A 27419-nucleotide genomic window follows, 5' to 3' on the forward strand; every position below is an offset into this window, starting at 1 on the left:
ATATGTTGATGTAGGCTAAAGCTCCTAATTGTTCACACTGTTAGTGTCTGTGGTCAGACAAACAACTAGGCGCGTGATTCAATCTGTAACACCGAAGTTCAGCGCTATAGTGCGATTGAAATAGAAAGGCAACGTTCCCATGTTTGCGGAGACTGCACTCACAGTAAACGCTGCATATGTCGGCTCATTTGGAAATTACCTTTCAACTTCAAGCACGTCAAAGCGCTGATCTTCGGCGATAATGATTTAATCAAGCCCCAAGATACACGGACTCTACAATATATATGAAGGTGATCTTTACTGATGATTAATGATTCTTGAGGTCTGTGAGGTACAAGCGCAGCAGCTCAAGATATCACAACATAATACTAATCGTTGATACACAGCAAGTTCCTTACCATATTTAGAATACAACGGCTTCCTCTTTGGTTCTCACTTCTAGGAGAAAGTTACATAGTTCCCCAGTAGCAATTTGGTCCTCCATTGAGAGATAGTGTTCCTGTGCATTGCATTGTCTTCTATACCACACACAAACACACCATACATTACATTGGGGTCTGAGGTAATGGTAAACCACATTTGTTTACCATCTCTTCTAAAAATACACATTTTACAATCATAAATAACTATTGAGATTGGAATGAAATGAAAATATGTTTTCTACAGTTTTGGATAAATGTCTTTGCATAGGCTACTGGAATCTGGAATGTTGACAACATTGACAAAAACCCAAAATAACATTCACAAAGATAAACACAGACAGAACAAACATATATAAGAAAGTATCCATCCCTGCAAATGTAGTAAAGTCCACCTTCCATAAGAAGGCTCGTTAAAGGACAAGTCACCCTTTCGGTCAGAGAAGGCACGGGCCCTCTATTTTGTGTCAGCAAGGCTCCACGATGGTCTAACGGTGGCCTCAGCGATCATTGTCCATTCTTCCTTTTAGTGTCGTTCCTCCCGAGCTGTGGGTCATGTTCATTAGGGTACACCGTAGTGAAACGTTCACTTATTTTCTGAAAACGAAAACAAGTGGTTCTTATTGGACGAGTCCAGGTAGTCCCTTCCTGTTTCAATCTGTTTTCTTCCTTTTGGTGCCTAATGAACACGACCCAGGCCACACTCTCCTTCATGAGGCTCCCTGGGGTTGACCTCTAGGGTGAACCATCACCCCTGACCCCTAGCACAACCAGGAGGATGGCACCCACTGGGGCTCTGTGTCCAGCTTGTCAATGAGCCGCAGCAGCTCGTGGAAGGCTGTGTCTGGCTCGCTGTTAACGATGGCCGTGTCAAACAGGTGACCGTAGGCCTGCTCCATCTCCCAGGCCTTCTCCATCAGCTCCTTCAGCTCCTCTGGCTAGATGTAGGGAAACAGGATGGAAGGACAGGGGTTAGAGATATCCTGGCTAGATGTATGGAAACAGGATGGAAGGACAGGGGGTTAGAGATATCCTGGCTAGATGTAGGGAAACAGGATGGAAGGACAGGGGTTAGAGATATCCTGGCTAGATGTATGGAAACAGGAGGGAAGGACAGGGTTAGAGATATCCTGGCTAGATGTATGGAAACAGGATGGAAGGACAGGGGTTATAGATATCCTGGCTAGATGTAAGGAAACAGGATGGAAGGACAGGGGTTAGAGATATCCTGGCTAGATGTATGGAAACAGGAGGGAAGGACAGGGTTAGAGATATCCTGGCTAGATGTATGGAAACAGGATGGAAGGACAGGGGTTATAGATATCCTGGCTAGATGTAGGGAAACAGGATGGAAGGACAGGGGTTAGAGATATCCTGGCTAGATGTATGGAAACAGGAGGGAAGGACAGGGGTTAGAGATATCCTGGCTAGATGTATGGAAACAGGAGGGAAGGACAGGGGGTTAGATATATCCTGGCTAGATGTAGGGAAACATGATGGAAGGACAGGGGTTAGAGATATCCTGGCTAGATGTAAGGAAACAGGATGGAAGGACAGGGGGTTAGAGATATCCTGGCTAGATGTAGGGAAACATGATGGAAGGACAGGGGTTAGAGATATCCTGGCTAGATGTAGGGAAACATGATGGAAGGACAGGGGTTAGAGATATCCTGGCTAGATGTAGGGAAACATGATGGAAGGACAGGGGTTAGAGATATCCTGGCTAGATGTAGGGAAACATGATGGAAGGACAGGGGTTAGAGATATCCTGGCTAGATGTAGGGAAACATGATGGAGGGACAGGGGTTAGAGATATCCTGGCTAGATGTAAGGAAACAGGTGGAGGGACAGGGGTTAGAGATATCCTGGCTAGATGTATGGAAACATGATGGAAGGACAGGGGTTAGAGATATCCTGGCTAGATGTAGGGAAACATGATGGAAGGACAGGGGTTAGAGATATCCTGGCTAGATGTAGGGAAACATGATGGAGGGACAGGGGTTAGAGATATCCTGGCTAGATGTAAGGAAACAGGTGGAGGGACAGGGGTTAGAGATATCCTGGCTAGATGTAAGGAAACAGGTGGAGGGACAGGGGTTAGAGATATCCTGGCTAGATGTAGGGAAACAGGATGGAAGGACAGGGGTTAGAGATATCCTGGCTAGATGTAGGGAAACATGATGGAAGGACAGGGGTTAGAGATATCCTGGCTAGATGTAAGGAAACAGCATGGAAGGACAGGGGTTAGAGCAGCGTTTCCCAAACTCAGTCCTGGGGACCCCAAGGGGTGCACATTTTGTTTTTTGCCCTAGCACTACACAGCTTTTATTATTTGAATCAGCTGTGTAGTGCTAGGGCAAAAACCAAAACGTGCACCCCTTGGGGTCCCCGGGACCGAGTTTGGGAAATGCAGGGTTAGAGATATCCTGGCTAGATTCAGCACAAGGCAGAACTATTACTGTCCTAGCAGAGGAGAAATAATAAGTATAGCTTCTCGCAGGTATATATGATCAATATGATGTGTGATTCATGTGATACATTCACTGTGGATATTAATGTATCTAGGGTACTTGCTGATGCTGATAAAGGGCTTTTTTTTTGTGTGAGATAAGCAGAACAGGAAGTAACCTTTGGGTTTTTGCCATCCTTGGCCAGCAGGGAGCGCAATCGTTCCTGAGAGGGAGGAGCGATGAAGATCACATAGGGCTTGAGGTTGGAGGACCGCAGCACCCGCAGTGACTGACAGAGAGAACGAAAGGAAACAGCAGCAGGAGAGGAGAAAGTTAGAAAAAAGGAATGGAGAGAATAGAGGAGTAGCAGCATGGTTAGTATGCTTTCAAAACCTCCACAACTTATTCTTAACTAACGGCTAACAGTCCCACTTTAAACCAAACACAACTTTTACGGCTTATGAAGCCTTTATAAGGCCTGTATAGATGTTTAAAATGGCATGCTATATAAAGTGTGGCCCAAGGGCTAAGGACCAGATGTAAGGACCTATCACCCTTTATGTAGAATTACTTACTTACACATGATTATTGAAGCATCTATGTAGTGCTTATGAAGTGCTATGTAGGGCTTATGAAGACTTATTTTCCTACCTTAGTGTGCAGGCACAGCAGACAGATCCTGCCTGAGTTGATGACCTGTTGAACCGAGTCACTGCTGGTGCCATACAGGTTCCGGTCGTACTCTCCAGACTCTATGAACTTCCCTGCTGCGTCGTCCGTCTCAAACGCCAGCCGGTTCACAAAGTGGTACTCCCTCCCGTTCTTCTCATGTATCCGTGGGCTTCTCGTTGTATCTGAGTGATAACAATTGTGAAATAAGAATTTGATATATTAAATGTATAATTATGTTTTTGTCTGGTCTATTATAATAAACAGTTTAACACGAAAAAAGACATGAGAATTTGGTATAAGCTAAGCTGTATGTATTGGTAACGTTTACCCTACCCGATTCAATTGCTGTAGTAATTTGTCAATGCTTCAAGCTATCAAACTCAATCAAACTTTATTTAAAGTCTGTTTAATAATCACAACACTTAAAAGATATAGAAAACCTAACAGCCCATGAACTGAACATCACACAAGAACAAGTGGATCTTGTTCCCATCTCAAGTCTTGCCCCGCCCTCTAACCCCCAATCCCCTGCTCTGATTGGTCTACTTACGTGGCACGGCACCGGAGAACCTGTCCGGTTGGATTGATAGCAGCCTCCGCCGCAGCTCGTCCTGCCCGCTGTTGGGCGAACCAATCAGGGCGATAGGTCGCTTGCGATTGGCCGGCTGGTGGTAGAGCGCCATCTCCTCATAGGTCAGGATGTCATCGCCGGAGTAGTCTGGGCGGGACAGAGGTAAGTAGAGAGGTGGGGGTTTACTGGAGGTGTTGCAGAAATGTTACTCTATATAGAAATATGTTATGTAGAACAGATATACTGTACCTATCAGAATATTCCACAACATTCAGCTGAGGGTGAACATCGCAGATATACATGTATATAGAGCAGGCATGATTTCTGGGTACATGTCAGAGAGGCATATATGTTCTACCCAATCCATTTCTATCTGAATGTGTCTATGACCTATGCCCCCCTATGTTATGCATATCTGAGAGGACTTGACAGGTGTGAGCAATATGGTAATAGCTCCACCTTGCCCTCTGATAGGGGAATGTTCACCATATTGCTCACACCAATCAAATCTCCACAAGTGCATAGGGGTCTAGTAGTCAGTTTGGGATTGGACCAAAACGATGTGGGAGGAAGAACTAGCCTTACCAACGTTGCTGTTGGGGTTGCACATGGTCTTCTTCCTCTGCTTCTTGTTCTTCTTCCAGAGCTTCCCTGGAGAAAATGAGAAGTGGACCATTATCAATGGCTGATTTAGAGCCTATCAGATCAAAATGATTTAGAGCCTATCAGATCATAATGATTTAGAGCCTATCAGATCATAATGATTTAGAGCCTATCAGATCATAATGATTTAGAGCCTATCAGATCATAATGATTTAGAGCCTATCAGATCATAATGATTTAGAGCCTATCAGATCATAATGATTTAGAGCCTATCAGATCATAATGATTTAGAGCCTATCAGATCAAAATGATTTAGAGCCTATCAGATCATAATGATTTAGAGCCTATCAGATCATAATGATTGTGTGTATGTTTGTGTTTAGATCCTAGTGATAGTGCCCGTAGTGTGTAACTGAGCAGGCAGCTTGTGATAGTGCCCGTAGTGTGTAACTGAGCAGGCAGCTTGTGATAGTGCCCGTAGTGTGTAACTGAGCAGGCAGCTTGTGATAGTGCCCGTAGTGTGTAACTGAGCAGGCAGCTTGTGATAGTGCCCGTAGTGTGTAACTGAGCAGGCAGCTTGTGATAGTGCCCGTAGTGTGTAACTGAGCAGGCAGTATATACAGTAATCCCCTGACCTGGGCTGTCAAGATTCCTGTCCACAATGGGTTTCTTCATAGCTTCTCTCTGCTGCTGGAAGCTCTTCCCTGCAAGAGCGGGAAGGGAAACAGAAATATTGACTTGGGGAAAAAAATGATGGGGTAGTTCTGGTTAGGGTTAGGGTTGGGGTTAGAGTTGGGGTCAGGGTCAGGGTTGTGTACCTGGTACTAGACCGGCTAGGGGCTGGTTAGGGTTGGGGTTAGGGTTTGGGTTAGGGTTTGGGTTGGGGTTAGGGTTGGAGTTAGGGTTGTGTACCTGGTACTAGCCCGGCTAGGGGCTGGTTGTCCTCATCTCCATCCCTGTAGGCCTGCCACCAGTTGGGGTCGTCCTGGCTGATAATGTGGAGGATGTCTCCCTTCTGGAAGGACAGGCCCAGCTCCCTGCACGGCATGTATGGGTCATCGGACGGGTCGTAGTTAAAGTAGGCCCTCACGTGCATCTGAACACATGGGTGACATCATCATCATCACCATCATCATCTCTCAGAAGAGTTTAGTAACTGCTTATGATTTAATAATTGAACACACGTTGTGCACGCACCACACACACACCACACACACACCACACACACACCACACACACACACACCACACACACACCACACACACACACACCACACACCACACACACACACCACACACACACACCACACACACACCCTGAAGGAGCCTTACCACCATCTCTCTGTGTGGGGGAGTTTTGTTCTGAGAGCTGGGGATGAGAAGGAAGGTCAGAGTGCCATGCATCTCTGTCTGAGGAGAGAGAACAATGACATGGAATCAGCTTCACTCAAATTCACTAAGTATTACACAGTGTAGTCTCACGTACTATGTTTTGTGGTTTCAAGATTGAGGAAAGATGGGGGCGAGCCGAGGCTACAGAAAATGTTATATTCATTAGATTTGATGGCATCAATGCGACATACTGACACCAGTCAATGGGCACAGTGTGAGCGATTCTCAGTTAACCAATTCCTCACCAGAAGGTCATGGACCTCATTGATGTTTTTCCCACGGACGGGCACGCCGTTGATCTGCAGGATCTCGTCTCCCTCGGCCAGTAGTCCGCTCCGCTCGGCTGTCCCTCCTCTCACCACGCGACTCACCACCACGCTGTCCATCTCGTTACGAACTGTGGCTCCCTGGGGACAGCACACACAGGCAAATACACTACCTGTCAGATAGACTTATCAGCACAAACCACCTAGATGTACTTGACACAAAGACACACCAACTAGAAAGACAAGTCTACATCAGGGAATTTACATTACATTACAATACAGTACAATACAATACATTACAATACATTACAATACAGTACAATACAATACATTACAATACAGTACAATACAATATATTACAATACAGTACAATACAGTACAATACAATACAATACATTACTTGCTTTATTGGTACATTTGCACAGATATTCTTGATCGTTTTAATCAGATAAGATGTGTGTGTGTGTGTGTATGTGATGGGGGGTGGTTTACCAGAGGCATGTCGCCGGCCTTCTCGAGCCGCACCAGTTTGACTGTCTCTCCCATGTACTGAATCACACTCTCTTCTGGCTCTGGCTCCAACTCCTGCTCCGCCACCCTGTCATGGGCCTGCATCAGAGCCTGCGAGAGACAACACACACACAGGTACATGGGGGACAAGGAGTGTGTGTGCCGTGGAAACTGGGGACTGTGTGTTTATTCCATTTTATTTGAATTTGATTGTTGTAGTAGTGACTTGGGTGAATTGGAGCTTTTGATCTTCTCTCACTACATGATATACAGTGCACACACACACTTTCATATTCACTAGTTATTGTAAAATGCCAAGGGGGAAACAAACTCGGCTCCCATCCCTCATGCTTAAACATGTACCTTTTACCCAAAGCCCACCCTGTCTCTCCCTCCCTCACTCCCTCCACACCAGCCGACAGCAGACTCCACCTCTAAGCCAACAAGAAAAATATTTCCCCCTCACTTAATTTAAGGTGACGGGCGCTCCGTATGCCGCAGTTAATAACCGTCGAGCCAAATTAGTGTCTTTATCCTGCAGAAGAGAGACCTGAGAAGGCAGAGAGGAGGGCTGGCTAAGCTTCCAGCGTACACACAATCCCTCTTAATCTGCCCTGCATTTAGGAGGCAGGATTCACCGACATCAATCATCAAAATACCTCAATCTCGAGAAGGAGGAAGGAAGGAAGGAAGGAAGCCGGCAGGGAGAGGAGGATGGGAATGGGAGAGAGGGAGGGAGAGGAATGGGGGAGAGGGAGGAAGGGGAATGGGGGAGAGGGAGGGAGAGGAGGAAGGGGAATGGGGGAGAGGGAGGGAGAGGAGGAAGGGGAATGGGGGAGAGGGAGAGAGAGGAGGAAGGGGAATGGGGGAGAGGGAGGGAGGGAGAGGAGGAAGGGGAATAGGGAGGGAGAGGAGGAAGGGGAATGGGGAGAGGGAGGGAGAGGAGGTAGGGAAATGGGGGAGAGGGAGGGAGAGGAGGAAGGGGAATGGGGGAGAGGGAGGGAGAGGAGGAAGGGAAATGGGGGAGAGGGAGGGAGAGGAGGAAGGGGAATGGGGGAGAGGGAGGGAGGGAGGGAGGAAGGGGAATGGAGAGAGGGAGGGAGAGGAATGGGGGAGAGGGAGGGAGGGAGAGGAGGAAGGGGAATGGGGAGAGGGAGGGAGGGAGAGGAGGAAGGGGAATGGGGGAGAGGGAGGGAGGGAGAGGAGGAAGGGGAATGGGTGAGATGGAGGGAGGGAGAGGAGGAAGGGGAATGGGGGAGAGGGAGGGAGGGAGGGAGAGGAGGAAGGGGAATGGGGGAGAGGGAGGGAGGGAGAGGAGGAAGGAAAATGGGGAGGGAGAGGAGGAAGGGGAATGGGGGAGAGGGAGGGAGGGAGAGGAGGAAGGGAGATGGGGGAGAGGGAGGGAGGGAGAGGAGGAAGGGGAATAGGGAGGGAGAGGAGGAAGGGGAATGGGGGAGAGGGAGGGAGGGAGAGGAGGAAGGGGAATAGGGAGGGAGAGGAGGAAGGGGAATGGGGGAGAGGGAGGGAGGGAGAGGAGGAAGGGGAATAGGGAGGGAGAGGGAGGGAGGCAGTTTTGTGTTTCTAGCGGGTTACCTATTCACTACCATTTTGTATGGGGGTTTGTGGATCTCTGTGTGTGTGTGTGTGTGTGTGTAGCGAGGGTGGGGGTCGTTAACCGGGGTCAGAGAGGGGGAAGGGTCACATTCCGCAGCGTAACCGGAGGGATGGATAATCTACTCCCGGTTGGTTGCCGGTGCGGCAAATGCCTGTGTTTTACTGGACATGATGCCTAGTGGAGTTAATGGGGCAACAGTGGGGTTGGCAGTTCACACCATCACGTGTCGAGACGCAACTAGATCCTCTCTCTATATGCTACTGATTGCACCTTCTAGGGTATACAGCACAGGAGGCTGGTGAGGGGAGGATGGCTCATAATAATGTCTGGAATGAAGTGAGTGGACATGGAAACCATGTGTTTGATACCATTTCATTAATTCCGTTCCAGCCATTACTATGAGCCCGTCCTCCCCAATTAAGGTGCCACCAGCCACCTGTGATACACAGTAGGAGTTGAGCCTCTCAGCTGCCGAGCTGTAGCATGTTATTTCTTTCCTCATCCATGACATGCATCTCCCCATCCCTCCTCCTCACCGCCTATGACATGTCTAATCTCTTTCCTCAATGGCATGACAGTGCAGTGTGGGTGGCTTTATGTCAGCGGTGTCAACACTAGGCTGGCACACGGCCCTGGGGTCATTCTTGTAAAAGTCAGCGGTAAGCCATCCATACTGAGTGACCGGTCTGTATGCGTGTTGGGCTGGACACTGACCAGCAAGGCAGAGTCAAGTTTCAAAAGGCAACTCTTAGGCTACTCCACAAATCAATGACATGCTCGGCTGGAAGCCCAAACAAAGGGATTTCTGTGTGCGAGGTGGATACACTGTCATCATGTTAACCATCCAAACTACAAAACCCATGATGCCCTGTTATATCACCTATACAAGAGGTTATTAAAGACTATGACAGGGCGACCCATAGAGTTAGGGCTGTATCCCATGCCCTTTAGTTCAGCCACAGAGCTAAGTTCAAGCCACTTAAAGAGCCGAGCCATATAAAACCCACTGATCAGTGACTTCCCTTAGCTCCTCTGGAGGAGGCTGATGTCAGGATTGGATACAGTCAGACACATGACGAAGGCTCAGGGTTTCACATGAACGTATATGGAACCTATGGTATATGGAACCTATGGTATATGGAACCTATGGTATATGGAACCTATGGTATATGGAACCTATGGTATATGGAGCCTATGGTATATGGAACCTATGGTATATGGAACCTATGGTATATGGAACCTATGGTATATGGAGCCTATGGTATATGGAACCTATGGTATATGGAGCATATGGTATATGGAACCTATGGTATATGGAGCCTATGGTATATGGAGCCTATGGTATATGGAGCCTATGGTATATGGAGCATATGGTATATGGAGCCTATGGTATAGTATATGGAGCCTATGGTATATGGAGCCTATGGTATAGTATATGGAGCCTATGGTATATGGAGCCTATGGAATATGGAGCCTATGGTACAGTATATGGATCCTATGGTATATTGAGCCTATGGTACAGTATATGGAGCCTATGGAATATGGAGGCTATGTTATATGGAAGCTATGGTATATGGAACCTATGGTATAGTATATGGAACCTATGGTATAGTATATGGAACCTATGGTATATGGAGCCTATGGTACAGTATATGGAGCCTATGGAATATGGAGGCTATGTTATATGGAAGCTATGGTATATGGAACCTATGGTATAGTATATGGAACCTATGGTATAGTATATGGAACCTATGGTATATGGAGCCTATGGTACAGTATATGGAGCCTATGGTATATGGAGCCTATGGTACAGTATATGGAGCCTATGGTACAGTATATGGAGCCTATGGTATATGGAGCCTATGGTACAGTATATGGAGCCTATGGTACAGTATATGGAGCCTATGGTATATGGAGCCTATGGTACAGTATATGGAGCCTATGGTACAGTATATGGAGCCTATGGTACAGTATATGGAGCCTATGGTATATGGAGCCTATGGTACAGTATATGGAGCCTATGGTACAGTATATGGAGCCTATGGTATATGGAGCCTATGGTACAGTATATGGAGCATATTCACATATATCTGAGTAACACTGACAAATTCCATATCGGGATATGATCCAGAGTACCTCTCAGGTGGCCAGCTCAGGAACACTGACAAGGTTAAGGGTTGAGTTCTGGTGCGTCCCTGGTCTCTTACCTGGAGGTGGGGAGAGGTGAGGAGGTTGCTGAGCTCTATACCCTCTTTATGTTGACTGGATTGGAGGATGTATTGCACCTAGACAGAGAGAGGGGGAGAGAGGGGAAAGGAGATTGAAAGAGAGAGAGGGGAGGGAGGGAATGAGAGGAAGAGAGGGGGAGAGAGTCCAAGAGAGGTGAAGAGATGGTAGGAGAGAGAGAGAGAGAGAAGGGGTCAGATTAAGGTAACTGTATAAGTAGCACTAAATCAGCATCATTGGTCATCTGGAATAGCGATGCAGCTCAAAGTGTTAATGAGTTAATAACATCACCAGCCAAGAACCAGTAGACACACAGCAATCTTGAATACTCCTTATTGAGGCTCTATGTGTGATTCAACATGACAGTTCAATTATACAACTTCCTGACCATCAGTCATGAGTCGACACGTTGCCAACAAGCCAGCCAAGGCTTTAGTCATTTCTCAGAAGCGACTTCTCAATACATCATTGTTAAAACCACTAATGGTACATCTGCTATGCTTGTCACTGTCTTCCCCAAAACATGTGTAAATATTGGGACTATAAATTATGCCTTCCTATATTATACTGATGCTAAAATGTATTATTCTATTCTACTGAGACATTTTCTTTACTTTAAGTTCGTATCCTTATCTTTTATTATTTCTTATTGTTGTTGCATTGTTGAGAAGGAACCTGCCAGTAAGCATTTCGTTGGATGATGTATACCATGCATATCCCGTACATACGACTAATAAAACTTGAAAGTCATTGTGCAGACAGTGTAAGCTTTATGACTGAGCTCCCATGTGCTATCAGAGGTAGTTTGTCAAAATATGAACGCCATAACAGTAAATATGTTTTGCCTTATAATCAAGGTTGTTTAATCTGCAAATATTTTGTTCTTACATGAAGGTCATGTTAAACTACCATTCTGCTGTTAAGATAATCAACTGGATTCCTTCACAAACACATCTCCACACACACACACATCTCCACACACACACACACACACACACACACCTGACCTTAGTTGGCTGCTCTCTAATAAGTCACAGTGGGGTTTCCCATTCCAGACAGGGAAGTTCCTCTACTGTAACGGGACTTAGTCTCCGCCCTGAATGTCACCCTCTGGTCAAAAGGAGTGTATATAGGAGTGTATATAGGAGTGTATATAGGAGTGTATATAGGAGTGTATAAAGGAGTGTATATAGGAGTGTATATAGGAGTGTATATAGGAGTGTATAAAGGAGTGTATATAGGAGTGTATAAAGGAGTGTATATAGGAGTGTATAAAGGAGTGTATATAGGAGTGTATATAGGAGTGTATATAGGAGTGTATATAGGAGTGTATAAAGGAGTGTATATAGGAGTGTATAAAGGAGTGTATATAGGAGTGTATATAGGAGTGTATATAGGAGTGTATATAGGAGTGTATAAAGGAGTGTATATAGGAGTGTATAAATGAGTGTATATAGGAGTGTATAAAGGAGTGTATATAGGAGTGTATAAAGGAGTGTATATAGGAGTGTATATAGGAGTGTATATAGGAGTGTATAAAGGAGTGTATATAGGAGTGTATAAAGGAGTGTATATAGGAGTGTATATAGGAGTGTATAAAGGAGTGTATATAGGAGTGTATAAAGGAGTGTATATAGGAGTGTATAAAGGAGTGTATATAGGAGTGTATAAAGGAGTGTATATAGGAGTGTATATAGGAGTGTATATAGGAGTGTATAAAGGAGTGTATATAGGAGTGTATATAGGAGTGTATATAGGAGTGTATAAAGGAGTGTATATAGGAGTGTATAAAGGAGTGTATATAGGAGTGTATAAAGGAGTGTATATAGGAGTGTATATAGGAGTGTATATAGGAGTGTATAAAGGAGTGTATATAGGAGTGTATATAGGAGTGTATAAAGGAGTGTATATAGGAGTGTATAAAGGAGTGTATATAGGAGTGTATATAGGAGTGTATAAAGGAGTGTATATAGGAGTGTATATAGGAGTGTATATAGGAGTGTATAAAGGAGTGTATATAGGAGTGTATAAAGGAGTGTATATAGGAGTGTATAAAGGAGTGTATATAGGAGTGTATAAAGGAGTGTATATAGGAGTGTATATAGGAGTGTATATAGGAGTGTATATAGGAGTGTATAAAGGAGTGTATATAGGAGTGTATAAATGAGTGTATATAGGAGTGTATAAAGGAGTGTATATAGGAGTGTATAAAGGAGTGTATATAGGAGTGTATATAGGAGTGTATATAGGAGTGTATAAAGGAGTGTATATAGGAGTGTATAAAGGAGTGTATATAGGAGTGTATATAGGAGTGTATAAAGGAGTGTATATAGGAGTGTATAAAGGAGTGTATATAGGAGTGTATAAAGGAGTGTATATAGGAGTGTATATAGGAGTGTATATAGGAGTGTATAAAGGAGTGTATATAGGAGTGTATAAAGGAGTGTATATAGGAGTGTATATAGGAGTGTATAAAGGAGTGTATATAGGAGTGTATAAAGGAGTGTATATAGGAGTGTATAAAGGAGTGTATATAGGAGTGTATATAGGAGTGTATATAGGAGTGTATAAAGGAGTGTATATAGGAGTGTATATAGGAGTGTATAAAGGAGTGTATATAGGAGTGTATAAAGGAGTGTATATAGGAGTGTATATAGGAGTGTATAAAGGAGTGTATATAGGAGTGTATATAGGAGTGTATATAGGAGTGTATAAAGGAGTGTATATAGGAGTGTATAAAGGAGTGTATATAGGAGTGTATAAAGGAGTGTATAAAGGAGTGTATATAGGAGTGTATATAGGAGTGTATAAAGGAGTGTATATAGGAGTGTATATAGGAGTGTATAAAGGAGTGTATATAGGAGTGTATATAGGAGTGTATATAGGAGTGTATATAGGAGTGTATAAAGGAGTGTATATAGGAGTGTATATAGGAGTGTATAAAGGAGTGTATATAGGAGTGTATAAAGGAGTGTATATAGGAGTGTATAAAGGAGTGTATATAGGAGTGTATAAAGGAGTGTATATAGGAGTGTATAAAGGAGTGTATATAGGAGTGTATATAGGAGTGTATAAAGGAGTGTATATAGGAGTGTATATAGGAGTGTATATAGGAGTGTATAAAGGAGTGTATATAGGAGTGTATATAGGAGTGTATAAAGGAGTGTATATAGGAGTGTATATAGGAGTGTATATAGGAGTGTATATAGGGAATAGGGTGCCATTTGGGACACACCCTTATTCTTCTCTCTGGCTGTTGCTTTGGAAAATAAAGACCCTGAATTCATCTCCAAACATGCGAGGTCAAAATAGAATCATGAGGAGTTGGTTATACTGTCATGATGTTAGGGTTTCTACAGTATGTCTTTTAACAACTTCATGGTCCTCAGAACTATCACAATCCAGACAGATCCACAATTCCCTCTCCCTCCCTCCCTCCCTCCCTCTCCCTCCATCCTCCCCCCTCTATCGCCCATCCCTCCCTCCCTCCTTCCCTCCCTCCCTCCCTCTCCCTCCCTCCCTCCCTCCCTCCCTCCCTCCCTCCCTCCCTCCCTCCCTCCCTCCCTCCCTCCCTCCCTCCCTCCATCCTCCCCCCTCTATCGCCCGTCCCTCCCTCCCTCCCTCCCTCTCCCTCCATCCTCCCCCCTCTCCCTCCCTCTCCCTCCCTCCCTCCCTCCCTCCATCCTCCCCCCCCCCTCTCCCTCCCTCCCTCCCTCCCTCCCTCTCCCTGGCTCTAGCGTAGCTCATCCTTTACACTAATCAAAGCTCTCTGTAATGAGGTGACGTACTTTCTCCTCCCCCTTCCCCCCCTCCCTCCAGCCCCTCTACCCTATAAGCTGCTGTCCTTTCTTTTTCTGGATGTGGCAGATCAGATCCCTGGCCACTTCCTTCCAGACCCAGGGGCTGCTGGGAGATGACCTGGCCCCGGGCGCCAATCAGGAAGGCCCATGCCACCAGCTACTTAGTTTAGACACACCGTCCACTGGCTCAAACTATTACCACCTTGCTAAGTACCTCCTGGCGCTGTGCCAGCTGCTCTGGGTGAGTGTCTGCATGTATTTACTCTATGCACAGAGATGGTGTGTGTGTGTGTGAGAGAGAGAGATCATCATCCCACTGACCGAGGCCCTCCATCGTAGCCTACAACCTCTTCCTTAATGTCATCTTCAGATCACAAGAGCAATGGTACTGATGTGCTACACTCAGTGCCCTCCAAATGAACCCTTTTAAAGCAGTCTCTTTGTCAGTTATCATATTTTGACTGTTTTACAGACAGCTTTCCTATAGAAATCCGACCTGGGTCCAAATAGTATTTGTTTTCATTAAAATGCCTGATTATTTTATTGAGCCTGCCGCAAAGTGCCAAATGGACGAGGTTTGCACTTTGGTTCCAATGTGCCAGGCAAGCTCAATCAAGTGCAGCTAAATAATTTGGAAGAAAAGCTAATACTATTTGAACCACAGGCTGATAGAAGTCACATTGTTTGTGCTACATTGACAAGCAGTGTAATAAATTCCATCATGTCATATGGAATCCTAAAGACCTGATGACCTGTATGTGGTGAGAGGTCAGCTGGATCTACAGGACAGACTATGTGGCTGTCCAGACCAATGAATGATGTATATATATATGAAATATCAATCACAGCTGGTTGTGCTGTGGCAGAAGACCTACGGTATTTTCTTGTATTTTGTCACTGAAGGAGTTAGGTAGAGAGTGGTTCAGACAGATGTGGACATGCACACGGTGATGAGTTTGTGTTACTCTGTCACTCTTGGTACAGTGAGTAGCATTAACCCCAGCAGGGATATGCTGTGAGGTGTTTAAAGGGATAGTGCGACATTTTGGCAATGAAGTATTTTTTTCTACTTACTCAGAGACAGTGCTTGACTTGGACTGAAATAGGTGCCGGTACTCATTTTGTTTACATTAAGGTGCAGGAGCTCCATAATACTTTTGAGATAATATTCTATAAGAGTAACAGGAGCTCAAGCAGTAGAACATTTGATGTGCCGGTAGTCAGCTCTGGTGAGCTTCTGCCCAAGTCAAGCACTGCTCAGAGACCAGTTGTATGTCTTTGTAGTTTCTCTCTCTCCATCCTCTCATCCTTTTATCCTTCTTCCCATCTCTCTCTCCTCTCCTCTTCCCTACCCAGTTGTACTGTTCTTCCTTGCCCAAAATATCTCCTTCACCCAACTTCACATATTCTGCTCTCATCCCCCAAAATCCTCTTCTCCCTTCTCCAAACACTGCTCCACCTCCCTCCTGACACCACATTGGTGAAAGAAGATCCATTCAAATTTCTAGATCAATCAAGATCACTAGCGTACTGGGGTATTTCACTCTACCTCCAGGCAGAGGCCCTGGGCCTGGGCAGTGACGGGCAAGGGCGGGCTGCCGCGCGGCTGCATCTGCTGGGCCACGGCACTGTGGATGGCCAAAGCGCTCTGGAAGTCCTCCTTGCGCAGCAGGCCCAGCAACAGGGCCACGTCGGCCTGCGATTGGCTGTCCACCAGGCAGCTCTGCACCCGCCGTAGGGCCTCCAGCAGCTCTTCCAGCTCTGGGGAGGGGAGAGGGAAGGAGAGACCAAATATAAATGTATTCATCATATACACGGGATACAGCGGGGTGTCAACGGGATACAGCGGGGTGTACACGGGATACAGCGGGGTGTAAACGGTGTAATGAAATGCTTACTTGCGAACTACATCTCAACAGTGCAGTAAAATATCAAAGAAGTCCACATTAAAATCACAACAATATAATACAATATGTGGTAAAGGCACAATACAAAGAAGTCGATAAACTATGTAAAACAATGATAAAAGAGGTTGGTTAGGCTCAATTGCCTCATTTCCAGTATCATTCATCTCTGTGCGAGGTGTTGTTTACTAGTGCCAGAGAGAGGTTTATAAGCAAGAGTCACAACTTCCTGTAACGCCCGTGACCCTTAACATTCAGACCAAAGTCGTACATTTGTCCACAAGGCATTTTCAGAAAGTAAATCGCATGTCTGTCGGTTTCAAATCTCTCTGGCGCTAGCAAGCACTTGCTCGCATGGAGACAGCGTGGGAATTTTAAAACCATGTTACTAATGGGATATTGTCACGCCAAAGTCAATTCGGGTGCCAAAACCTGTTTGGGTTGCGCACCAGTGGGATTCTGCACCCCAGACAGGATTTGGAATCAAGTTTGGCCTGAAGGTACCACCTACATACAGCAACCGCCTACTGTATACATTACTACCAGAACCACCTACTGTATACATTACTACCAGAACCACCTACTATATACCTTACTACCAGAACCATCTACTATATACCTTACTACCAGAACCACCTACTATATACCTTACTACCAGAACCACCTACTATATACCTTACTACCAGAACCATCTACTATATACATTACTACCAGAACCACCTACTATATACCTTACTACCAGAACCATCTACTATATACCTTACTACCAGAACCATCTACTATATACCTTACTACCAGAACCATCTACTATATACATTACTACCAGAACCACCTACTATATACCTTACTACCAGAACCATCTACTATATACCTTACTACCAGAACCATCTACTATATACATTACTACCAGAACCACCTACTATATACATTACTACCAGAACCATCTACTATATACCTTACTACCAGAACCATCTACTATATACATTACTACCAGAACCACCTACTGTATACATTACTACCAGAACCATCTACTATATACCTTACTACCAGAACCACCTACTATATACCTTACTACCAGAACCACCTACTATATACCTTACTACCAGAACCACCTACTATATACATTACTACCAGAACCATCTACTATATACCTTACTACCAGAACCATCTACTATATACATTACTACCAGAACCACCTACTGTATACATTACTACCAGAACCATCTACTATATACCTTACTACCAGAACCACCTACTATATACATTACTACCAGAACCATCTACTATATACATTACTACCAGAACCATCTACTATATACATTACTAACAGAACCACCTACTGTATACATTACTACCAGAACCATCTACTATATACCTTACTACCAGAACCACCTACTATATACCTTACTACCAGAACCACCTACTATATACCTTACTACCAGAACCACCTACTATATACCTTACTACCAGAACCATCTACTATATACCTTACTACCAGAACCATCTACTATATACATTACTACCAGAACCACCTACTGTATACATTACTACCAGAACCATCTACTATATACCTTACTACCAGAACCACCTACTATATACATTACTACCAGAACCATCTACTATATACATTACTACCAGAACCACCTACTGTATACATTACTACCAGAACCATCTACTATATACCTTACTACCAGAACCACCTACTATATACATTACTACCAGAACCACCTACTGTATACATTACTACCAGAACCACCTACTATATACCTTACTACCAGAACCACCTACTATATACCTTACTACCAGAACCACCTACTATATACATTACTACCAGAACCACCTACTATATTTTTATTTTATTTAACTAGGCAAGTCAGTTTAGAACAAATTCTTATTTACAATGACGGCCAAACCCGGACGACTCTGGGCCAATTGTGCGCCGCCCTATGGGACTCCCAATCACGGCCGGTTGTGATACTACCAGAACCACCTACTGTATACCTTACTACCAGAACCATCTACTATATACATTACTACCAGAACCATCTACTATATACATTACTACCAGAACCGCCTACTGTATACCTTACTACCAGAACCATCTACTATATACATTACTACCAGAACCATCTACTATATACATTACTACCAGAACCATCTACATTACTACCAGAACCATCTACTATATACATTACTACCAGAACCATCTACTATATACATTACTACCAGAACCACCTACTGTATACCTTACTACCAGAACCATCTACTATATACATTACTACCAGAACCATCTACTATATACATTACTACCAGAACCGCCTACTGTATACCTTACTACCAGAACCATCTACTATATACATTACTACCAGAACCATCTACATTACTACCAGAACCATTTACTATATACATTACTACCAGAACCATCTACTATATACATTACTACCAGAACCACCTACTGTATACATTACTACCAGAACCACCTACTGTATACATTACTACCAGAACCACCTACTGTATACCTTACTACCAGAACCATCTACTATATACATTACTACCAGAACCACCTACTATATACATTACTACCAGAACCACCTACTGTATACATTACTACCAGAACCACCTACTGTATACATTACTACCAGAACCACCTACTGTATACATTACTACCAGAACCACAATTTGCTCCTCCTAGTTTCTAATCAACAGAAGAGCTAATCTAACTCCTCACACGGCAACCTCCCTGGCATCTGCATCAAGTTTGGCCTGAAGGTCCCACCTACATGCAGCAACTCTGAGGAGCACAGAGACACAGCACCAGGGAAAAGGGAGGCTAAAGCCTTTCCTTACATGGCCCTCTCTACTGTTCTAAACCAGCAGGTGTTCTGTTTAAGGGACCAGGTACATGGATTAAGAAATGGATTTCATATAAACCACTGATTACAACATCTTACCTGATTAATGTTATCTAGACAGTGATCTCATAAGGGGGTAGACCTGAGATAAGAAGAAGCAGGGAGGGTGTGTGTGTGTGTGTGTGTGTGTGTGTGTGTGTGTGTGTGTGTGTGTGTGTGTGTGTGTCTACTAAAACCGGTCCGCAGCAACAACCACAACCTACTGACTCCTCTAAGGCTAGCCAACTGACACGAAAACAAATTCTCTGAGGAACTATTTTGTTTCACCTCACAAAATATATTAAGTTCACTTCATATGATTTACAACCACCCTCCAATGAAACCGATAGATTTCAGGCCTACATGTGCAACGCAAGAATGAGAGTACCTCTGAAAAATTGACTTCCAAACAGAAGTGTTTCGCTCCAAATGGATCCATCCTCTTTACCAGAGGTGAGTGGAAGTGAGTGACTTCCATGTGACTAAATGGAGGGAGCCTAACCATTGACATTCACTTGTAAATCTCCCATTCTCACTCCACCAATGACCCTGGTTCAGCCCTTTCCCTACACACTGTTCTGACTCCTTTGTTTCACAGAATTGTCATGAAAGTTCCCAACTCCACTATTGTTCTTCTCACAGACCTACCCCTCCCCCTCTTTACCCCTTACCCTCCCCCACACCTCCCCTCCCCTCCCCTCCCCCTCTTTACCCCTTCTCCCCCCCACACACCTCCCCTCCCCCTCTTTACCCCTTCTCCCTCCCCCACACCTCCCCTCCCCCTCTTTACCCCTTTGCCTCCCCCACACCTCCCCTCCCCCTCTTTACCCCTTCGCCTCCCCCACACCACACCTCCCCTCCCCCTCTTTACCCCTTCTCCTCCCCCACACCACACCTCCCCTCCCCCTCTTTACCCCTTCGCCTCCCCCACACCTCCCCTCCCCTCCCCCTCTTTACCCCTTCTCCTCCCCCACACCACACCTCCCCTCCCCCTCTTTACCCCTTCGCCTCCCCCACACCTCCCCTCCCCTCCCCCTCTTTACCCCTTTGCGTCCCCCACACCTCCCCTCCCCCTCTTTACCCCTTCTCCTCCCCCACACCACACCTCCCCTCCCCCTCTTTACCCCTTCGCCTCCCCCACACCTCCCCTCCCCTCCCCCTCTTTACCCCTTCACCTCCCCCACACACCTCCCCTCCCCCTCTTTACCCCTTCACCTCCCCCACACACCTCCCCTCCCCTTCTTTACCCCTTCACCTCCCCCTCTTTACCCCTCCCCTCCCCCTCCCTTCATTAACTCATGACCCTACTCACCCGCAGCCGTGTCCCCACCAGGCAGGGGGCTCCCATCCTTGGTCTCCTTGCCCGCCTCAGGTGCTTCGAACGTGGGGTTGTCAATACCCGTCTTGGCTGGGTTCTGGGCCAGCTTCTTGAGCCTGAGCGAGGCGTTGAGATCGATCTCATGCTTCCCTTTGTTGGTGTCCTCCTCCCTCTTCCTCCTCAGCTCTTCCTGGTACTGCTGCATCCTCTCCATCTGGGCGCTGCAGCGGGAACCCTGCACCATGCTGCTAACAGACCTCACCACCCTGTCCCCAGGGGGGCAGTCCACTGCCCTCTCTCTCTGCTGCAGCTTGGCTCCACTCCCAGGACCCTCCGTGCCATTAACAGGCCCCATTGAGTCCTCTGTTACATATCCGGGTCCTCCGTTCTGGTGAGAAGTGATCATCCCTGCTCCGGGAGCTTGACCCTGGCCTACACCTGTGTGTGTTGATAGGGCAATGTCCACTATGAAGGCCTGAGGCTAGGACTCCTCACTGCAGCAGGGGCCATAGCACTTCAATTGGGACAGTTGTCTTCAGATGGTGAGCAGGTTCTGAAATGCATAAGCAGGGTTAGAATGGAGCAGCAACATTACCACTGTTCTAGTCTTGTGAGCCATAATGTGAAGTCTTGCGATAGCTAGCTACCTAGGCCTATGAAATTTGATGAGTGACTACCACCATTTACCTCCTTCTTATCAAGCTTACACTATTCATTATTACAGCCACAATATATTTATGTTATGTACTCCAGGGGTCTCAAACTGGTGGCATTCAGGCTAGCTGCGGCCTGCGACCGTGAGTTGTCATAGTAAATGCTGTATACTGCATTGTCTACTGTTTCTGCCGATTTTGACGGCAAAGCAATACACCGCAGCCCTCCGGACCTTATTACCAGAACCAAGGCAAAGCAATACACCGCAGCCCTCCGGACCTTACTACCAGAACCAAGGCAAAGCAACACACCGCAGCCCTCCGAACCTTACTACCAGAACCAAGGCAAAGCAACACACTGCAGCCCTCCGGACCTTACTACCAGAACCAGGGCAAAGCAATACACCGCAGCCCTCCGGACCTTACTACCAGAACCAAGGCAAAGAAATACACTGCAGCCCTCCAAACCTTACTACCAGAACCAAGGCAAAGCAATACACCGCAGCCCTCCGAACCTTACTACCAGAACCAAGGCAAAGCAATACACCGCAGCCCTCCGAACCTTACTACCAGAACCAAGGCAAAGCAACACACCGCAGCCCTCCGGACCTTACTACCAGAACCAAGGCAAAGAAATACACCGCAGCCCTCCAAACCTTACTACCAGAACCAAGGCAAAGCAATACACCGCAGCCCTCCGGACCTTACTACCAGAACCAAGGCAAAGCAATACACCGCAGCCCTCCGGACCTTACTACCAGAACCAAGGAAAAGCAATACACCGCAGCCCTCCGGACCTTACTACCAGAACCAAGGCAAAGAAATACACTGCAGCCCTCCAAACCTTACTACCAGAACCAAGGCAAAGCAATACACCGCAGCCCTCCGAACCTTACTACCAGAACCAAGGCAAAGCAATACACCGCAGCCCTCCGAACCTTACTACCAGAACCAAGGCAAAGCAACACACCGCAGCCCTCCGGACCTTACTACCAGAACCAAGGCAAAGAAATACACCGCAGCCCTCCAAACCTTACTACCAGAACCAAGGCAAAGCAATACACCGCAGCCCTCCGGACCTTACTACCAGAACCAAGGCAAAGCAATACACCGCAGCCCTCCGGACCTTACTACCAGAACCAAGGAAAAGCAATACACCGCAGCCCTCCGGACCTTACTACCAGAACCAAGGCAAAGAAATACACTGCAGCCCTCCAAACCTTACTACCAGAACCAAGGCAAAGCAATACACCGCAGCCCTCCGAACCTTACTACCAGAACCAAGGCAAAGCAATACACCGCAGCCCTCCGGACATTACTACCAGAACCAAGGCAAAGCAATACACTGCAGCCCTCCGGACCTTACTACCAGAACCAAGGCAAAGCAATACACCGCAGCCCTCCGGACCTTATTACCAGAACCAAGGCAAAGCAATACACTGCAGCCCTCCAAACCTTACTACCAGAACCAAGGCAAGGCAATACACCGCAGCCCTCCGAACCTTACTACCAGAACCAAGGCAAGGCAATACATCGCGGCCCTCCGGACCTCGGTGAACACAGAATTTGGTCCCTGGGCAAAATGGGTTTGAGACTACTGATATACACTAATCATACAGTACTTTAAAATGTTCTGATGTTCAATTTTGCACATGGTACATTAGTCCAGTATATTTAGGGTTAGGGTCACATGGTACATTAGTCCAGTATATTTAGGGTTAGGGTCACATGGTACATTAGTCCAGTATATTTAGGCCTAAAGGTCCAGACAATAATAACCAATCTGGTTACTTCACCCTGATCTTTGTTGATTACCTATCTCACCTCCTGTCTACCATCTACTATATACCTTACTACCAGAACCATATACTATATACCTTACTACCAGAACCACCTCCTGCATACATTACTACCAGAACCACCTACTATATACACCTTACTACCAGAACCACCTACTATATACACTACCAGTCAAAGGTTTGGACACACCTACTCATTCAAGTTTTTATTTTATTTTTTACATTGTAGAATAATAGTGAAGACATCAAAACTATGAAATAACACATATGGAATCATGCAGTAAACAAAAAAAGTGTTAAACCAATCAAAATATATTTTATAATCTTCAAATAGCCACCCTTTGCCTTGATGACAGCTTTGCACACTCTTGGCATTCTCGCAACCAGCTTCATGAGGTAGTCACCTGGAATGCATTTCAATTAACAGGTGTGCCTTCTTAAAAGTTAATTTGTGGAATTTATTTCCTTCTTAATGCGTTTGAGCCAATCAGTGGTGTTGGGACAAGGTAAGGGGGTATACAGAAGATAGCCCTATTTGGTAAAAGACCAAGTCCATATTACGGCAAGAACTGCTCAAATAAGCATTGAGAAACAACACTTCATCATTACTTTAAGACATGAAGGTCAGTCAATACGGAGAATTACAAGCACTTTGAAAGTTTCTTCAAGTGCAGTTGCAAACACCATCAAGCGCTATGATGAAACTGGCTCTCATGAGGACCGCCACAGGAATGGAAGACCCAGAGTTACCTCTGCTGCAGAGGATAAGTTCATTAGAGTTACCAGCCTCAGAAATTGCAGCCCAAATAAATGCTTCACAGAGTTCAAGTAACAGACATCTCAACATCAACTGTTCAGAGGAGACTGTGTGAATCAGGCCATCATGGTCGAATTGCTGCAAAGAAACCACTACTAAAGGACACCAATAAGAAGAAGAGACTTGCTTGGGCCAAGAAACACGAGCAATGGACAATAGACCGGTGATCATTTGTCCTTTGGTCTGGAGTCCAAATTTGAGATTTTTGGTTCCAACCGCCGTGGCTTTGTGAGACGCGGTGTGGTTGAACGGATTATCTCTGCATGTGTATTTCTCACTGTAAAGCATGGAGGAGGAGGTGTTATGGTGTGGGGGTGCTTTGCTGGTGACACTGTCTGTGATTTATTTAGAATTCAAGGAACACTTAACCAGCATGGCTACCACATCATTCTGCAGTGATAAGCCATCTCACCTGGTTTGGGTTTAGTGGGACTATCATTTGTTTTTCAACAGGACAATGACCCATCACAACTCCAGGCTGTGTAAGGGCTATTTTACCAAGAAGGAGAGTGATGGAGTGCTACATCAGATGACCTGGCCTCCACAATCCCCTGACCTCAACCCAATTGAGATGGTTTGGGATGAGTCGGACCACAGAGTGAAGGAAAAGCAGCCAACAAGTGCTCAGCATATGTGGGAACTCCTTCAAGACTGTTGGAAAAGCATTCCAGGTGAAGCTGGTTGAGAGAATGCCAAAAGTGTGCAAAGCTGTCATCAAGGCAAAGGGTGACTTCTTTGAAGAATCTCAAATATAAAATATATTTTGATTTGTTTAACACTTTTTTGGTTACTACATGATTCCATATGTGTTATTACATAGTTTTGATGTCTTCACTATTATTCTACAATGTAGAAAATAGTAAAAATAAAGAAAAACCATTGAATGAGTAGGTGTGTCCAAACGTTTGACTGGTACTGTACATTACTACCAGAACCACCTACTGTATACCTTACTACCAGAACCATCTACTATATACATTACTACCAGAACCACCTACTGTATACATTACTACCAGAACCATCTACTATATACCTTACTACCAGAACTACCTACTATATACATTACTACCAGAACCACCTACTGTATACATTACTACCAGAACCACAATTTTCTCCTCCTAGTTTCTAATCAACAGAAGAGCTAATCTAACTCCTCACACGGCAACCTCCCTGGCCTGCCCTCACTTTACCTGCTGCAATCCCTCGAGTCCAGCAGGCCCATCCACCCCTATGTCTGTCACTCTGTCCCCACCTGGCCTTGCCTGAGTATCTCTGTGTCATTGAATAACCCCTCACCACTTACCTCTTTGCTCCCTGGGTCCTTCAGGCTGATTGTATTCATCTACAGCCATCCATAATAGGGATATAACATTTGACAGGAAGTGTAGCATATTGCACTCAACCAGTACCGGTACACTACGAGAATACAACCAACCTGATCTGCCATTGCTGCTGTGGATTACAATCTATTTTAAGGATGTTACCCAGTATTAATCTGGATTAACCCACTATATGGTTGTATGACTACTAGATGTTCACTCTCTTGGGAAATAGAGTGAGCAGGTGTGTATACCATAGTCAAGAGCAACTGAACTTGCAAGTTATTTTTTACGAGGCCAAATGTCAGTATTTCTTTCTTCAGAAAGAGACGAGAATGGATGAGGAGGAAGCGTTTTGTGTGTGAGGATTATACGTATTTCAAGACGCGAGGAAAACGTTCTCACAAAGGTGAAGTTTGTATTGTCTAGAAATAACATGACTCAAAGGAAACCCAGAAAAAAATGGCTTGAACAGGAAATAACATGAGCATGTCATCAATGTAATAATTCTAGATTTTCTTGGGCAGTTCTCAGCTTTTCTTGGACAGACACCTCTGAGATTCCTGCTGTCAGAGAGAGGCAGCCAGCCACGACAAACACGGCACATGGTAACCCCCCTAACCCCTTCACCCAGCTAATCATGTCTGGCAGGTCTACTCTCTCCCCCTCCTGTATCTGTTTAGCACACAGCGAGGCTGACAAACAGACAGCCACCGAGACCATCTGTTCCTCTCCTGTGGGGTTGGTTAAGCCTGGGAAGGAAGGATCTCCTGGTCTAATGTAGTCCTCCAGGCTTCCAGTTCTGTCAGCAGCATGACACTGAGGAGAGACCATGGGAGCTGGCATAGGTTTACATTTACATTTTAGTCATTTGGCAGATGCTCTTATCCAGAGCGACTTACAGTTAGTGAGTGAATACATTTTCATACTGGCCCCCCGCGGGAATCGAACCCACAACCCTGGCGTTGCAAACGCCATGCCCTACCAACTGAGCTACACAGGTTCTGATGAGATTACTTTGTGTAAATGAAGATTTGAATGTACACACACACACAGACACACACAGACACACACAGTCATTTACATCCATATGCAGGCAAGCACACAAACACGCATGCGCGCATACACACCCTTTGTGGGGGTAACTTTATCAAAAATGTAGGCATACATTTGATTCTATTCACTCATATAATTTAGAAGTGTAGAAAATCAGTTCACCAACAGAAGGCCCTAGACTAGACCATAGGGCTCAGGGCTTAACCGTGACTGTAATTACACTAGCTCCTAGCTAACTGATTCATTGAGGAGGACATTGATAAGAGGGGCCCCCTCTGGAAAAACAGGTACAAATTGGTGGCTAATTAAGTACTGTTCCTTACAGCTGGTGGCTAAGCTACTTGTCCGAGTGACTAATCACTCATGCCCCGGAGTCGATTGTATAAGTCTATTTTAAAATGGCTTTAAAATGTCAGGTGGACTCATAAGTCAAAAGGGTGCCGAAATTGGAAAGGTTTTCAACATTGGCCTGTAAAATGTAGATACATAGAAATGTATCCATAGAATTCATTTAGGCTACAGAAGAACAGCCATGTGCTCATAGTTAAAATAAGTCATTCTTATAGCTACTTAGATAGCCGAGAGCTTTCACTGCTGGCTAAAGCTAAACCTATTATTAAATGTCCATTCAACAGATGAACATGTTCAAATAGTGGCTAATACTGGAAGCAACAGGTTCTCCTTACATAGATAGCGGCACTACAACAGATATAGCCTCAATTTGGAGTGCAGATCTGTCCTGTACAGTTTCAATTGTGATAAACATCCACTTTAACTTGTGAAATACAGCACAATTTGATATAAGTTAAATTGATGCAGTTGTAGGCTACCACCTTGTGATTTCGGTGTTTGTGATTGCTTTAATAAAAAAGTTGGAATACCAACAGCGAGATGGTCATTACACACCATAGACAGCGCATTCTACACACACAAGAGTGCGCAAATCAAGTTGGCGAACTTAGTATTCAATTAATGTTTCTAGACAATCGGATCGGACTCAACAGTCTTACTACACAGAGAAGTCTACTCACCGCTTCCAGGTCTTTAAAGAAGAAGTAATCCCGTAATATGCAATGGTTCTGAAATATCGGTTCTATTGCGCACATAACATTTTCAAGATGCGCGTAGCCGTATTGTCT

General features: G+C 45.3%; 1 protein-coding gene across 1 annotated transcript; it reads right to left on the reverse strand.

The window, feature by feature from the left end:
• Positions 1-1180: 1180 nt before the first annotated feature.
• On the reverse strand, positions 1181-21042 carry LOC311106510 (protein PALS1-like; the record flags this gene model as incomplete). The annotated part of the gene is made up of 13 exons (XM_084148862.1): positions 1181-1357; positions 3048-3158; positions 3521-3723; positions 4092-4259; positions 4698-4763; positions 5351-5419; positions 5628-5811; positions 6047-6124; positions 6352-6513; positions 6865-6993; positions 10705-10782; positions 16073-16284; positions 20631-21042. 13 exons carry the CDS (start codon positions 21040-21042, stop codon positions 1181-1183), a joined length of 2049 nt encoding a protein of 682 aa, XP_084004988.1.
• Positions 21043-27419: the final 6377 nt, after the last annotated feature.

The sequence above is a fragment of the Coregonus lavaretus genome (genome assembly GCF_964263955.1).
Source record: "Coregonus lavaretus genome assembly, chromosome: 31".
NCBI lineage: Eukaryota > Metazoa > Chordata > Actinopteri > Salmoniformes > Salmonidae > Coregonus > Coregonus lavaretus.